The 17,278-nt window shown below is 40.6% G+C and overlaps 1 protein-coding gene across 5 annotated transcripts in view; it reads right to left on the bottom strand.

Moving 5' to 3' along the window:
• LOC110826712 (pseudouridylate synthase RPUSD2) overlaps positions 1-17,278 on the bottom strand; it is a 210,933-nt gene that overhangs the window by 98,010 nt on the left and 95,645 nt on the right. The window contains exon 1 of one of the 5 annotated variants that reach the window (XM_087357761.1): positions 13,332-13,388. The exons of the other annotated variants lie outside the window; for them this stretch is intronic. Coding sequence (XP_087213887.1) covers positions 13,332-13,373 — 42 coding nt within the window. The 5' untranslated portion in view covers positions 13,374-13,388. Of the gene's footprint in view, positions 1-13,331; positions 13,389-17,278 lie in introns of those variants that run through there. 5 annotated transcript variants of the gene reach the window in all.

Genomic DNA, 17,278 nt, shown 5'->3' on the forward strand with positions numbered 1-17,278 from the left:
ATACAAGCCAAGACGTCACTGAGTGTGCACGATGCAGCCATACATCAGAGCTGCCTGCAAGCTAATTATTCTTAATGGGTTCATATAAATATCGCAAGCGACAGGCATTACACCGCGGAGAAATTCTTTCATGGATAACCGGCGAGAATTTACATAATAAACTACAAAGTACGATGTACATTTTTGTAAAGGTTGTAAAATAAATTATCAGTTTTTATATAATCCAAAACTTCATTATGTCTGCAAGTAGACGCCATCATACCATTTTAATAAAGTTCACAACTTCAAACATCATTTCTATAGGCAATTTTAATATTATTATTATGAAAATACCTTTACGTTTCGACATAACTTACACAAAACTTGTCTCGTGTAAAAAAAAAGGGGGTTCAAACAGGAGAAAAACTTGACAGCCTTCTGCTGCTGATATGCAAAGTTTCCTTCTTTCTTTCGAGGATAATGTAAGAACCGCCTTACTTCCTGAGAACTATATACTGGTCTGACAATCCTTAAGTCTCGAAGTGGCAAGTTGAAATAACAAAAATCTCGTACAGACGCAAAGACTTGTTGGGATGTCCAACACGAAAAACTAAAAATTTACGTAGAAGGGAAACAGAAACATTCCAAGAAATCGTGGAGCAAAGTCGAAACCCGAGTGTCCATGGAACACCATTTCTTGCTAGAAACTGTAGCCCACAGCCTTAATGTGAAATAACATAACATTCTCTTTTTTTGTTCTAGAAAGTTCCTTCTTTCTTTCGAAACTTAAAATCAATAATATTAAAGCCCCAAGGCACACGCGCATGCGCAACGTCAGAAGTTTCAGGACTTCCGCGCACAGAAGTGGGGCTTTATGACAGAACTGTACCACTTGAATCGTACTGTTTCCATTTTTTTTTTTTTTTTTTACTCTCGACATCAGGAACTTCGTGTTGCACTTTCCGGGACAACGAAAGCGTTTTATGAAACTTCGCAACTTGCTGTCAACTGTGGGAAATGGACCACCAGACTCCGAAGTTTGATGGCTGCTAACTGCGTCTACCTGTTTGCTGTGCAGATTCTACAAAGGAAATCTCATTGATACAGTAAAAAAAAGTAAAGATGTCCGACTATACGCCGTGTAGACGCTTAGGGGGAGAGGGTAGAGGAAAAATCCTCTGCCCCGTCGGGGATCGAACCCCGATGGTCCAACCCACAGTCACTATATTCACCTACACCTGCTCTAATTATTATACACGTGTCCCAGAAAGATGTGTACACATATAATATAGAATATTAACGCTAATAACATTTAGTCAACGTCTACAATGAAGCTAAGGTATAGGCTGTTTGCTAGGACATGAGCTATGGCCTTGAGATGTGCAGTGCATTTCCACCCCGAACAGTGGGTGGGGTGAACTCAGAGCTCAGTTACAAGGCAGCAGCGACCGAGTTCACTTCGTGTGGTAAATTCCATTTCAAAAACATTGACCCATTTTTAATAGGCATTTCATATTCATCGCTGTTTCTACTCAGCACGAACAGAATGCAAAGCGTGGGCAGAGGTGTAAAGAAAATAGGGGGACGTAAAGTCGTTACAGAAATGAGGGGCGACCTATTATCTACATGGACGAAACGTACATTCACTCCTCACACACGAAAGGACATGCCTGGGGTGATGGTACAAATGCAGGTCTACTTGCACCCGTCTCCAAAGGACAGCGAGTCATCATCGTACACGCTGGCAATGAAAATGGCTTCATTCCAAATGCTTTGTTAATGTTTAAATCGGGGACAAAATCTGGAGATTATCATCATGATATGAATTTTGACAACTATGAAAGATGGCTCAAAACGAAGTTAATTCCAAACCTTCCACCAAATTCGGTATTAGTAGTGGACAATGCAGCTTACCATAACGTACAACTTAATCCGGCTCCAACTTCTTCATCTCGAAAAAGTGCTATAATCGACTGGCTTTCAGATCGTAGCATTCCTTTCAGTGACGGAATGTGTAAGCCCGAATTGTATTCTCTAATTAAACTGCGTAAGCCACGATTCAAAACATTCAAAATTGACGCTCTACTGTCTGAACATGGCCACTCTGCCCTTCGCTTGCCGCCATATCATCCAGATCTGAATCCGATTGAACTGATATGGGGATTGGTCAAAGAATATGTCGCCAGAAAGAATGTCAGTTTCCGTCTAGATGATGCTATGAAACTAGCTGAGGAAAAGTTTAGTAGCATCACAAAGGAAGAATGGACCTCGAGGTGCAACAAATCCCGTCAGTGCGAACAGAATTACTTGCGGTTGGAACCTGTTCTTGATGACATTTCGGAACAAATTACAGTTAATTTACAAGATGGCAGTGATACCAACAGTTGTAGCAGTAGTGAGGAAAACGAGAGGGAGGAAGAAGATGCAGAAGAAGATAATGGGGAATTAAGTGGAATAGAAGCTTTGTAAAATATCTTCAGCCGCTGTAAGTAATTCAGTCTGCATTGATGTTTTTGTGTTCAGTAGTACAGAGAAAAGTGTTCTCCTCCGTTCCCCACTATCACTAGGAGACAGCGTCAGTACCCTCCCTTACGCGCCGATCCATAGCTCATGTCTGAGCGAACGACTAATAAATACAAGCTATCCTAAAGGGTTATGTTAGTAGTTTAGAAGTTAAAATTTTTTTTTCAGGAGATCCTTTCGGATTTACCCCATACAAATACTGTATTAATTTCTCATGTATCCCACGCGTGCTACATACCCACCCATTCCACCAATTTTCATTTGATCGCCCTGATAACATGCAGGGCAGAGTACAAATTACGAAGGTCCTCGTTATACAACTTTCTACATTTTTTTTTGGAAGCTTTCGTTAAACGCGCGCTCATCGCTTTAAAAATTAATTTTAATATGTATTCGCTTTATCTCTCTCGAACGTTCTGTACTCTCTCTTTCTTTGGTGAATTATCTACCGATACTTATTTTAGCGAACACGTTCCTCCATTCTTCCGAAACGTCCATACTAATGCAGCATTTTATTGTCTGTTCCCCTGAGAAAGCTATCTTTCGCCTCTGTTGTCGTCAGACAATGAACAACGTTATGTACACTCGGAGTCAGGTCTTTATGGACTCCGTACCATAAACCCCCAGGTCAACAAAAGATACAATCGCGACACTAAATCTGCGTCCAACTTCCAGGCTGAGAGAGAACAAGTAGGAGCTTTGATCAATCGTGTGAAAACACCAGAGGTTGGAACAGAAGCTGTCTTGATGGGCTCGCAGCCTCCTACCACTATCTTCAAATGCTTGCAGTTCAGAACAATCCACATTTGAACTGATGAGTCATACAGCACAGACACGGGCCAAAATGACGAGACAGAAGCTACCTTCGGCGCAAAACCGCATAGAAAATACAATGAAGATCCGTGGTACTAATTCCTGGACCATTACATTCGTACGGATATACAGGGTGATCTAAAAAAAGAGCAGAAACTTCGTCGTCAAATTGGAAGTCCACTCGAAGATGTGACTGATATAATAACAAAACAATGATAAAATATGTAATTGGTGTGGTGAAATTTGGAGATTTCGTGGATCTTGTGTATCTCGATTCCATATCTAATAACTAAACTGTCATAGAATACAAAATTCGTACGAAATTTAACGACTGTTCACTTACAAACGCACAAACAAAACGCGAGACTATTTTACTAATTCTTTCCGAGAGACAGCATTTTCCCCTCCCCTTTATTATCCGAACACCTGTGTTGGTAACGCACGGGTTTTAGGAACTTTTAGTACGAATTAAAATGCATAAAACCAGTAATACTAACGCAATACAAATTCGTAATTGGAACGAATAAGGATGTAATTAGATACATAATATACTTTATTAATAGGGAAATGAAATTCAATAATGTATAATTGATTAAATTCACGGCATTTATATTTCATTTACGATAAAATTAATAAAATTTTAAATTAAATGGGGATTAACATACAATTCTGAAATGTCCCATCACGGGATATGACACAGAAATTAATATAAAGAAAAAATCTTATGGGTTTTTGAAATGCCGTATTACCGGCAGCTTATTTAAAGCCGCTGTCAGTGGCTCAAAGCGTGGGACCGGATCATTAATGAATAATAAATTGCAAAGGACTGGGTACTATCCCGGCATCTGTGTGGAGGGACTTTGGAAAAACCACGAACGAAACTCAGGATAGCCGGTCTCCAGTCCGGTATATGAACCCGGGACCTCTCGAACAAGGTAATACTAAGAGTCTGCCGCGACATCTGGTAACACGCTCACACGATTATGAATACTGGCGTCCGCATTGTCTCGTCTCGCAAATACGGAATCCGCCATATTGGTATTACCAAATACGAGAAACGAGCGGGTAACGATTTAGGCCATGTAGTGATTAACCTATTAAGATAAAACCTCAGTATTATGAAGAAAAATTTCGCTTACATTTCCGTCCATTAAATTCTACAAGAACGTAGGTATTTGCGACTAGATGCGAGCTTAACAAAACAACATGTAAAAGACGCCATAAAGCTGGAGCAAAGTCCCAACAGATTACACTGCACATCTGTTCGTATTATGAAGCCGGAAACAGCATCTGCGTTGCCGAACTGCAGTTTGAACCCATTCACTGCTGGTCCTCAAGCTGGAAATGTTCTCAGCCCGCGAAATGCATAAACCGGTTCACGCATTCACCAGTTAACCGGTTGTTCTGAAAGACGGTTGTCTTCCCGAACAGTTAAGGACTATAGATGCTACAGCATCTTAAACAGGAACACCACAGACGCTTTACAGACCATCTTCCAGCAATCATGACGTTCCTCCAACAAAATTCGATGCTATGGCCAACATTTGGCGATTGTAATTAAAATATCAATAATAAATATATTTTACCTATATATTTTACCTATATATTTTAGTTCCTTACTCAAGATTTTAAAACGCAACCAACCCCCCCCCCCCCCCCCGAAGGGGGGTTGGTCAAGTGTTTTAACCCCCCATTCGGAGGGGTTAGTTTAGTTTCTTACTCAAGGGTTAAAACACTTGAATAACCCTGTTCTCGGGGGGGTTGGTTTAGTTTCTTACTCAAGATTTTAAAACGCAACGACCCCCCCCCCCCCCGAGGAGCTCCGAAAGGAGCGCTCTGCTCTAGTGATATATAATCTATGACGTTTAAAAGGCGTTATTAAAATTAAATATCGCCTATCATATTAATTAATTAATTAATGTCATTAGATTGTTGAATCTAACAATCAAATCAGTTGAACACAATGTTTGTTCCAACACTACAATGAAACAATGTTCAGACCACTCCTTAAAGACGACAAATCCATTGACTAACTAGACGACTATCAGCGTGTCAAGGAGAACCCTGTTCAGACAGTGGCACTGATAAGCGATACCACGCATCTCTCTTTCCTTCAAAAAAGAAAAATGTCTTCCAAGCGTCGACAACAGTGGAAGAAACGTTTTTCGATCAGGTAGTAGCGGAAATCTCCCGCGATATGACAAGTTCAGTTTCCACATTCGACTACAGTAGCTCTAAATGTCAACGTAACTCGTTCAAACACCCATTTCTATTCTACGATTCCTGAATATGCTCTTCACAGGTTGTCCATAAACCAAGTTCCAATGGTGATTTTTTTCAGTATTTATTACGTCACACAAGATTCTGCGGGGACCAAAAAAAACTGGCACGACGCCATTTTTCGACACAGTTGCATCGCCTGTCCCATTCGTCCCCAAATATATTTATAACGGCGCTGAAGAAATCGGGTTTAGAGAACGGAACACGCGTCTTTAATCAGCCCTCGTCGAATTATGACCACGACATCGTTAGACGTCAGAAGACCCATGGAGTCGTGATTCACGAAATTTGTGATTCTGAGATACAAACCCCAAGTTTTAAGACCGACATTTTGTTAGTGTGACAGGGAAATTTCATGTTTCTATGTCCGGTGGCAACACTGGACTACCGTCACTCTAACAAGTCGGCGGTTTGAAGCAGTTAATTCGTATTCGCTGCTGTCTAGTCAACTGTTTGCGTTACTCGCATCATGTCGCCGGCCATTCGTCACAAACTGTCTACAAAACGGGATGAGTCATTCTTCAAGTGGATGTGGGACACATTAAGCATTTTGTAATTACGTAATAATTACCTTGATATGTAATTATATTATAATATGTATATTATGTGTTATCCTGGGGTCTCGGGTTCGATTCCCGGCGGTGCCCGAATTTATAACTTGTGTTGGGCAAGGCCGTGGTCTAGGCAACACGGAGTTTTCCTCCGGGGGCTTCCCCGGTTTCTCCGTGGCATCCCAACAATTACTCCATTCACACACAGAAGAAGGCAATGGCAAACCACTTCTGGATCATCTGCCAAGAACGTATATGAACAGGTTCCAGTCCGAGAAAAGGATGGAAGGATCCTGTTCATATGGACCTGTCGTCAGACAGAACACTAAATAAATATAAATAAAATGTATAATAAATATAATATTCAGCTTCATGTTGCACGAGTTTTGAGACTACTAATTTCATAATCAAGATCTTACTCCGAACAAACTATCTGAAGCAGATACATGAAGAACGGAATTCGAAAGAAAAATTAAACATCAGAAAACTACCCTCAAGAGCAAACACACGAAAGTAATGAATAAGAACAAATACGGGGTTGGGGGGGGGGGGCCTGGAAAGCGTGACACGTGCAAATAAAATTATGCTGATGGTCGCTGGGGGTGGGTGGTGGGGATAAGCCAGGTCGAGACTCTACGGGGACATTTTCTAGCATTCTATTCCTTAACCACCAGACTGCATGGAGCAGCACAACACAGTCATCTTGAAGCTGCAACACTAGACACATCGATATCTAAAAATATCGAACTGACACCCACTGACCGGCATTCAACAGTGAAAGCGAAGTGGCGTATTTTTATTGCAAGAACCAGACATAATGGCCAAGGAAACTGAAATCCCATGTCTAGCCAGCAATGATGATATTTTCATTTCATACGTGCCAAAAATAAATTAACTAGCCACGAGCTCAAGAACTTGGACTCAGAGACGTTTGTATAACAATATAAAAGCGAAATGAGCTTCTTCAAGGCTGAAAGCCCGCCAGACCCTAAACAGAGACAAAGCGTACTTCGTTCAGAACAAAAATTAAAAAAAAAAAAAAAAAAAAGTTACCTGTGCCTTGGGACCAGTCACAGACGAAGCCCTTAACTTTGTGCTGAGGGTATAAAAGAGTGCTGGTTGGTCAGGGCGGTGACAAATGTGAACGGAGCAGTGGGGCGCAGAGGAAACCGAACAACCCTGACGAAAACTTGCCCCATTACCACTTCGTCAACCACGAACCTCACCGAGACTGATTTTTGTCCGCGCAGTGTAAAGTCGGCCTCGACTCGGCTGAGATATAGAACAAGCAAAATGAAACAAAAGTTTAGAAATATCACCACAAAACTAACAATTCGTCGAACTAAACAATCTCTTAGATACGTATTAGGATGCCATGTAATGGATTTCCAGCGTTTAGGAGGAGCGTACCACCTCCCTCTTCAGTGTAGACGGCAGTGCGTTCCTTCAAAATGTAAATAACAACCTACGTGGGTGCATGACGTCACAACCCGGAACACCAAGTCTCAATGTTTTACGTAACTGAATGTCTGGTAGTGAATTAGTAACCAGAAGTTCACAGTCGACAATATGAAAGTCTGACATAGGATATAATCCTTGCGCCAGTTCCACGAACCTCCCATGATCACGGTTTATTTTCGGAAGCAATCAACGTTTGGTGATACATCTCGAAGATGATTCAGCATCGCTAACATCAAAGGCCAACACTACAGCTCCCAGCTCTGGTTATCACAACCTATTTCCCAAATTAACGGACTGTGAAATCACATTCGGAACGATCTGTTTCAACATAACTTTAGTCTGTCATCATACCAGAACACACGTCAATTTCAAACACTTACCACACTCTAAATATAATACCCCGTCTTCAGTTATTCAACTTCAAACACCTTGGGCCTACCACGTCATAACCAAATAAATTTTTGTAACCTCACAATGAAATAAAATCTATAAAAGCAATTTTTTTTCCCATTTTCCACTTAAATCATCCTGCTTAGATCCAAACATTATCTCGAGCCAACAATTATCTAGCGCTTACAAAGAAACTATTACATGAACTGTAAAGCAAACATCGGCTCATTGTGAACTAGGCTTTTTGCTAATCCTTCTCGCGCATAGGCCGTGTTCACGCCTATTCTAGAATAGAAACTTACGCACTCATCTGCGCACTGACCTATACACTTTATACGCCATTCTGTATAGGTAGTATACTGAATACTGAATTGAATTGAATTCAGTATTAAACCTCGACCCGACACAGTAATACTTCTAGATGTCTTCCGCCAGACACGTCATGTCTCTATCAACTCATCACCGACTAATATTGAACATCAGATGAACCACGCCATATAAAAAACAATACCTTCGTTTCTAATATATAAGAGTAATCTGATAAGAACATTTCAATAAACTGCATAACATTTTAAATGATTGTAATTCGAGTTTTAAATTTACCAATCTAATTTATACCTGAGGACGGTTAAATATAACCGAAACATGTCGTAAGAGACGTTCCAATTTGTAAATCGATCATTCGATGCGGAACGTGAAATGATATTTTAAATATTTTATTATCTCATTAAAATTGTGATTTGACGGAAAATATTAAAATATTAGCCATTCTGTATGTTTGCACATGAATTATTGTGGAGCACAGACCCACTCCGGCTCAATATCTCATATCCTTTTCCCACATAACGTGCCAAGCGACAGTATCTCCAGCTGTTATCCTTAAGGATTACAGACGAATAGGATTACTGATTGTATCTTAACAGATATTCAAGTGTTTCGTAAGTTTATGGAGAACTGTATGTAAGGAAAGAATGAAATGGAGTTCCAGAAATAGAATCACTATGATAAAGTGTCTCGCACGAGACGCTGGGTAGCTTGTCGGCTGGCTGATCGAGGCATTTTATGCGCATGAGTACCTGCAGTTTCACTCAAAGGCGATCCTCCTAAGACTAGGACCTTTCCGAAAACCACTTCCGTTCAACGTACAAGCTGAAAAATAAATGCCAGATAGGGAACCAACGTGGCACCTACCACGATGTTAAATCTTCGAAACCGCTAAGCAATCCGGAAACAATTTGGTGTAGGATCTCCGAGACAAAAATTGATGTAAAAATTTAATTTGTCTAACCTTACTCGAACTTTACATCAATAGAAATTCAGAACGAGTCGGAATATGCACATAACTTCAAAATACAATTAAAAAGAACGCCCAACTAATGCACTGCTCAGATTTAATCTGTTATGAATAATCATTAAGGACTCAGCAAAATAAAACATTCGAAAAATGCTTAACTTCAAAGTGGAATACACATTCGCACACTTGTTATATAAACATGCAGGAAAACGAACCCCTTTATGATTACTAAAGAGAGTTTTAAATATTACAAAAAAAATGGGGGGGGGGCACTTTCCTTCCAAAAGAACCGAGGAAAAAAATCCAGACAAAGAACTGCACAAAATGGCTTTGAAAAAACGCGGATAATACGCGTATAAAAACACGGGAGATATCAGAAACACGAAAACACTTAAATCGTCCGTCATTGCGTAGACATACTCTTTGCATTAACTGCATGACTATCGATCAATTGAGGTCGAACGTCATCACCTACCATACAAAAAAATTAGCTGGACTTTTAACGCGAAATGGTATTATAAATTGGAAACTGGAAACGTCAGTCTCAGGTTGAGGAGAGACGCTCAACTGATTCCAATAAACCATACAGTTACGTCATAAAAACACAATTTCATAGTCACGAGCCCAACAGATGTCACCCACACAGTCATATTTAAAACGAAGGCGTAAATGGGGAATTGTAACTGTACGGCAAATTTTCCGTATCTGAAACACCACTAGACCGATCTCAACGAAATTTGGTACTCGAGGCCGATATTACACGTTGTCGGGACACTTTCGCGTAGACGCGCGCAACATCCATTAGTTCCCCCCACCCTACTTTACACAAAACTGAAATTCAACTTCGAGAACTTTTTCGAAAAGACCATCTTACAAGAACCTCAGTACCAAAACCGAAGTAATTTAATAACGAGACCAATACGACAGGAAACGTGTGACGTACTCCACGGGAGTACACATATTTGCCGCCCTGCTCATTAATCTGTACACCCCTGCCGTAAGATGGAAAATTAACAACACAGGCCCAAGATTTTTGATGTTTACAGGGAAATCAGTTTAAATACTGACAGGGGTGCCCAAAGTTTGCATACAGCCAGAAGACGATACTACGCATAAACCCGAAAGAACTTTGTTGATTGTACATTTTGGGAAGTGTTTTATAAATCAGCGTTTCTGGAATGAAATGTACTTAGAACTGGGGATAGATGCTTTCACGTCGTAGCGAGCCAACGAGCACAGAATTTTAAGTTCTAACACAACTTCTGTTGTAGAAGTCACAATTCCAAATTTCAACGAACATTCCAATTACGAAACTTCCAGAACGAAGGTTAGACAAAAATTGTATCATCATTAATATACCCTCTTTATGTACTTCACTTAAAAACGCAAATCTGCTCGAGTAAGAAATTTATTCCGCCCAATTTTACGAGCAAAAGCTGCCTTTTGTTAACACTTTGAAGTAACGGCCTTAATGTTTACATTTCCGTCTGACGCTACATCGGTTCTGCAACTGAAACACCGTTAACAGACCCTAAACAAAACACTACTTTAGCTGACTGCTCTACAACGAACGCGCAGCCCGTAAGCCCTTCCCATGGAACGGTTTTCAGTGGTATAAATCCAGCGTTCGGTCTGTCCATAGCCCTGCTTTAAATAGCTTGGTTCAGGGATCGACAACCTACTAGGCCCGGCAACCTCTTTATCAAGCCCGCCACATGACATGGAAATCAGCCAATGCGAGGACAAACACGTTCTGCTCCTGAGGAACACTGAAATAAATGCGTGTACATTGTCTAAGCGAAAGGGAACACGATCCGGGGGGAAAAATTACGAATTTCTTTTTACAGATTTAGGCCTATAATGCTAAAATCACAGGTAACCTGTCCCACTGTCCAAACTGCATGAAACTGTGGTATTAATAACTGAATCTTTATAAAATTAATAACCACTTCAAATCAAAGCTGTCTGAAGGCTAAGAAACTTCTCTACAGTGACGTCAGATATATAGAAATATAAAGAAGTTGTTTTAAAGTTGATAACGGCTACACAATTTAAGTTTGGATTGGGGGGGAGGGGGGATAGTTTCATTTACTGGCTACAACATCCAATGCGGGTCGCGGTAATGAGAAGTTTTCCAACCCCTGACTTCGTTAATGCAATCCACATAAAGGAGCGGGATATCCGTGTGTGAAACACATTTTCTTTATATAAGCCTTCATTTAGAGTACATCGCCTATTAAATCAATACAGCGATTTCCCAACATTATCCGTATAAACTGAGCGTAGTATTTACTTTGTAAACAAACTGAATTGAATCATCCATATGCAAATACATCCAAATACATTCCGACCTCGGAATGATGATTTATTAACAAAACAGAGAAATTTTAATAAACTGGGATGCTAACAGAACTTAATTTTAATTACCTGTCTCGCTCGACTTGAATTTTAATTATTCCACATGCAAACACGTGTTTTTCCTTCTCAAATTCCTGCGTTGTTTTCTTAAGTCGCCGTAAAATCTTCAAATCTTACCTACAAAACCAAACCTGAAAAAGTTACTTTAAACGTACAAGCGATCTCTACATACAGAGTGTCTCATTTAACGTTACATCCCTCGCCAAAACATGTCGTCGTATCAGCAGGAGCGACGTACTGGGAAATGAGGCAGTCGCTGTGCACAAAAGAGCACATTCGTTAAGTGGAACACCCTGTATAAGGCAATGTGGTTGCAATCCTAGACGGGACATAATGAAGGAAATCAACTTCCGAACGTGGCATGTCACATGATATAAAGCTATGAAATATTAGATAAACACATTTACCACACAAAAACAAGGCCTTGGGGGTGGGGGGGGTGGATGTGGTCGAACGTGATAAAATCGATATTTTGACAAAACGATAATATTTATTACCTGTAAACACGCATAACAGCGGAATAAAGCGAAGTGAAAACACAAACGCAATCGATGATTAAATGATGCAATTCTGTAAACAGAAAACAACCAATTCAGACTGGATGGCTAAAATTATTAATAACAGAAGTAATTACCAAAACACTGCCGTTGTATAAAGGTAATTAATGTGGGGAAGCCATAGCACGCGAGATGCAGTTCCCCAAACTGAGTCAAATGAGCGGAACATCACACCCGAGTGGTTGGTACACCTGTTTCGTTTCCGGCATGTCCCGGGTCCAAATCTCGGCACGTAGACCTGATATTCTGACCAAGGACGTTCACGGTTTTCCTCAGTCACCGCATAATCATTAAAAGATAATGACTTAAATTAGGTCACGACACTTTCCATCTATATAAAAATACATACATTGCTATGTAATCATCTTAAATTGAACGGTATATAAGATATATTTTTTTTAATACTGCGTAACGGATTTCGACGGAATTACAATTTTAATAATACCGCTGTGACAGACAACATGTGCTTTTCCACGTTAGACTCAAATAGAGTTTACTTTCAAGAAAGGTTTTGAAGTTAGAACGGGAATAATATGTTCTGTCTGCAAATTATTACCACACGAGCTAATAAGTCCACGCTGACTGTTGCGCTCCGGGTCGTGACACTTGCAGCTTGGGACCAAAGTTTCTGCCTGCCTGCCACCTGCCGTACATGACTGCAGTCAAGTCATCGCCGCCTTCAGACCTCTAACTAACCCCTAAATCCCAAACCCAGTTCAACTACCACATTACCAAGACAAATGCAGTATACACCACACAATAAAACAACTTTTTGCACCCAAAATTATTTTGGTAATGTATCGTCAGATTTATAGCTGAATTATTCTATACTTTATACATTTTCCTCTCTCTACTTTCCATATGTAGCAATAAAGATCTCGAACTAACATCTACAGCCTTTATGCAAATTGTCTTCCATTCCGACAACCCCCCTGGAGCATATGCCATTACTCTCGCTAATAAATTTAAAATCAGTACATATCTTATTACAACTGCAGATCGGGACACAGCCCGGCGGTTAAAAGCATTGCTCATAATGAGGTATAGTGACGTTTCACTACTTACATGGCAGAGGATCGTTGTGCCCTTACCGCGATGTAGTTTCATGAAGACTGAACAAAATTTCATACCACGAATTTCGATATAACTGGTGCTGCCATCTTATGTGATTTCTGAACCGTGTTTGATTACGTTGTGTTTGGGGGTTGGACACAAAGCTTACAGATCACACTTACTGGAATCTTAAGAAAACGCTGCCTTAAAATAAATAGGCACACAACGCAAAACTTCATCTGCCTGAAACATTTTTTCATACGCGGTGAACACGCAGCGAAATTTAGACAAGAGTCCGAAACGTCGTATCTGAACAGAAGAAACCGCGATTCTGGAAAATGTTTAAAATATTAAGTGAAACTATTCACAACAATTACTATTATCTGTCCTTAGCAAAAACTCATTTCAAGGTCGAATAAGACATTCTGCAGAGAAAGCAAGCTTATAAGACACCGAACCTCACAAAGGGCAGCTGAGGAGGACCAGATTCCGAAAGGGGTGGAATCCTAAGAATGCAAAAGCCAATATTATCTTTGAGCTCACAAAATGAAAACTCCTAACTCCGAATCAAAATGCAAGCGCTCCTTACATCCAACCAGCAGAGGGGGTCCTGCTTTCTGAATCGCGAGGCTGGAACAGGAATGCCTGACTAACATTGGTGTGTCTTCAGATAAACAGATATTTAGCGCACTATTACACATTCCGCAGAGTCACAAATTTCCACGTGTGTCCAATAAAAAAACAAGCCAGAAGACCACAGCAAATCAGGTGGCTGCTTACGAATTAATGTGAGCGGAGTTCGATTCTTTGCAGCAGCGCATTGCGGTCCAACAAGCCTATCTAAGCGGTAAGTCTACCAAGGCAAACATAGCACATCTAAAAACAGGCCAAGATCTACTCCTTTCCAACCCTGTGAAGTTCATCGAACGTCATTAAGACACTGTTTTTTTTTTTATTAACATAGCGATCACTCAGCCCAAAACATTCAATTTTAAAGAAACACCGCAGATGCTCCAACTTCACTAAATGATCTAACATCCACAGAAAAATCCACGCCTTTAACTACTTAACTGCACGAAGCACAATCCGTCTTCGAAAGTCAATAGTACGCTCAGCTAGTCACGAAATGCCACGTCTCTTATTGAACCAGAAGGCTCATCGCCGTGTACACAACATCCCACAACAAGACTCTTATTCTGAGTCAAATGAATTATATTCACACCCCTTGAAGATACGTTTTTAATATTATCCTCCCATCTACTGCTCTTCTAAATCGTCCCTTTCCTTCGTGTTTTATAACCAAAAAATTAGTACTCACTTCCCAATGCGCACAACATGCTCCTTGATTTCGTCCTAATAATATCTGGTGTAAAATTACAAACCGAGGACCTCGTCTTTGTGAAGGTGTCTCTACGCCGACCACACTCATTCATCTTTGGTCCAAATGAAATGTAAAACATGGGCCGTCGCGCGGGATCTTTCCTGTTCAATACAACACGCTTCCAACATCAAACCCAATGAGGAATACAAACCACAAAGAACACATTTTGAAAATACGTGTCGTAAAGACTGGAGAACAGGTATCCATTTTTATTATTACAAGCACAAAACCTTTGCCGAAACATATTTAACAATGCCATCAGCGTGGGAGACAGGCAGGCAGCAAACACGAGAAAAACCAACAGTGGACAAAACCGGGGAGAGGGCGGGGAATCCACTAGTAATCTCTCTACTTCTTTGTTTTCCTCAGTCTACCCCGGTCTCATTGAAACCATCACCTGGACTACTCCATTACTAACATTACCCCAAAGTGTTCCACAGACAAGTGTCCTAGCAGATACTAACGCAAATAAAACACAGATTCTGACAGGAACTCGACAAAATTCGAACATAATAGGCCTTGCCAACTTGTGTTGGGCAAGGCCGTGGTCTAGGCAACACGGAGTTTTCCTCCGTGGCATCCAAACAATTACTCCATTCACACACAGAAGAAGGCAATGGCAAACCACTTCTGGATCATCTGCCAAGAACGTATATGAACAGGTCCCAGTCCGAGAAAAGGATGGAAGGATCCTGTTCATATGGACCTGTCGTCAGACAGAACACTAAATAATAATAATAACATCGATAAAGTGCCTTGCTTTCGCGGCGGTAAAGATGTCTACGTTGGTCTTATGAGTTGATACGCCTTGTACACTTGTAGGTGGATACCAACGTCACTTCAGCTTTGAAGATGGAGGCATTATGTTCCTCCGAAACGTTGGTAACTTCCTCCAAGTCTAAATGGCAATAACATCTAGAAGAGAAATAACGAAGAGTTTTAACCCCTTTCACGATACGCACGATATAACTTGCTTAAGGATTTCAATGTTAAAAGCGATACCTCCCCTCCACTTCCTATGAGAAACTTCGGTATTTGATAATGAAGATAAAGCGAGCTATTCTGTTATACTATGACGATTCAAGCGAACAGTAACACTGAAATAGATCCAAGAAAAATAATGATAGAACTTGATATGTTTGTTGATGCTATCAACGTTGATAGTGCTCAGGAAAAAAATCTGTAATTTAGAGCAGGATAAAAGCGAAATAAAAACAATTACGGAACGAGGAGTTGCGTAATTTTTGTTCTTCGTTAAGAGGTACAGGGTGATCAAAACGAGGACGAGAAGGGAGGAGACGGGAATGGCTTCTGGTCGCAAAACGCGAAGCAAGGAAACCAAAAAATTAACCCCACACTGGTGAGCTCTATGAGCAGGAAAACGCAGGAAACCTTTTTTTACATCAGCCCTCGAGGAGTGGTTTATATTACGTTGCGAAAATTATCATTACTACTATTATTATCAAATGCGGTAAATTGAAACTGATTCGGAACATGTAGCTCCATACGTTCTCTCGGAATGTTCTGCAACCCTGAAGTATAAATTTTATTTTCTTATGTTTCTTCTACTGTTGCATGGATTCTTCCTTCCAGAACGAAAGATTTCTAAATGTGCCCGGGGTTACACAGCGCTCGGCCTTCAACCTGCCTCTCGTAACAGCCAAGCAGCAATGTCAACTCTGCCCCACTTCACGCGCTGAATTGGGACGATTCTTACCTTTTCCAAACCCAATTATCGATCTAGCAATCACTGTCTGTACCGACCCGTGGCTCTTCTATCTTTTCTGAAAGACGCTGATCAATACGAGGCCTGTGGTCTCCTCTCTGCCTTTGTTGGCACAGGGAGAGGGCCCTATTTAAAAAAAGTCACAGGACACAGCTAACCGCTAAGTCTTAGAGGTTCTAATTGCTAACGCTTCTACAGGGTGTTCTAAAATGTACCTAGAAAGTTTAAACTAATTTTTCCCCCGCAACGAGTGATTATAATTTGAAGAAAATTTGCTGACACGCAGTAGCCCTCAACCCATTTGTTTTCATCCGATTTTGTGCAGTACTGAGCAGCGGATGATTATCAATGAAGAGTGCATTCGACCATCTGAAAGCCCAGGAAAGGTCAGAAGAGCGTTTCAGGTAACGTTTGACGTCAAGGTTGGATCGGCCTCAAGAAATGTCATAAGACAAGATCAGTTACTCCCCCCAGCGGCAGGGTTTCAGCTGCAACGACTGAAAACAATATTCACATTGAGTACATCTTAATATAAGTGGCGTGAGATTTTGAGTTGAATGAGATTCTTATGTCTCATCTTTCAGGTAAAATAAAGCATTAAACTTGGTACATACATTTTGGATCATCCTGTACGTACCTTTTCTCTCTGTCACACTTAAGGGCTGGAGAACACTTCCAAGTCTCCAGGTGAAAAATTACTTTTCCTCAAGCCTCTGACGTAAACAACCACACGATTTTTCAATAAAAAATGCGTTATTCATGATTAGATTTCTTGGTATCAAATGATGTGAAACTACTTTGTGATCTCCCTGTGGGCCCATTTAACTGACGTCTCGAGAGGCCATTTTTATT

This window comes from Zootermopsis nevadensis, unplaced genomic scaffold (genome assembly GCF_977971745.1).
Source record: "Zootermopsis nevadensis isolate Lab colony 2312 unplaced genomic scaffold, Znev_1.0 Znev_ptg000028l, whole genome shotgun sequence".
NCBI classification, from domain to species: Eukaryota; Metazoa; Arthropoda; class Insecta; order Blattodea; family Termopsidae; genus Zootermopsis; species Zootermopsis nevadensis.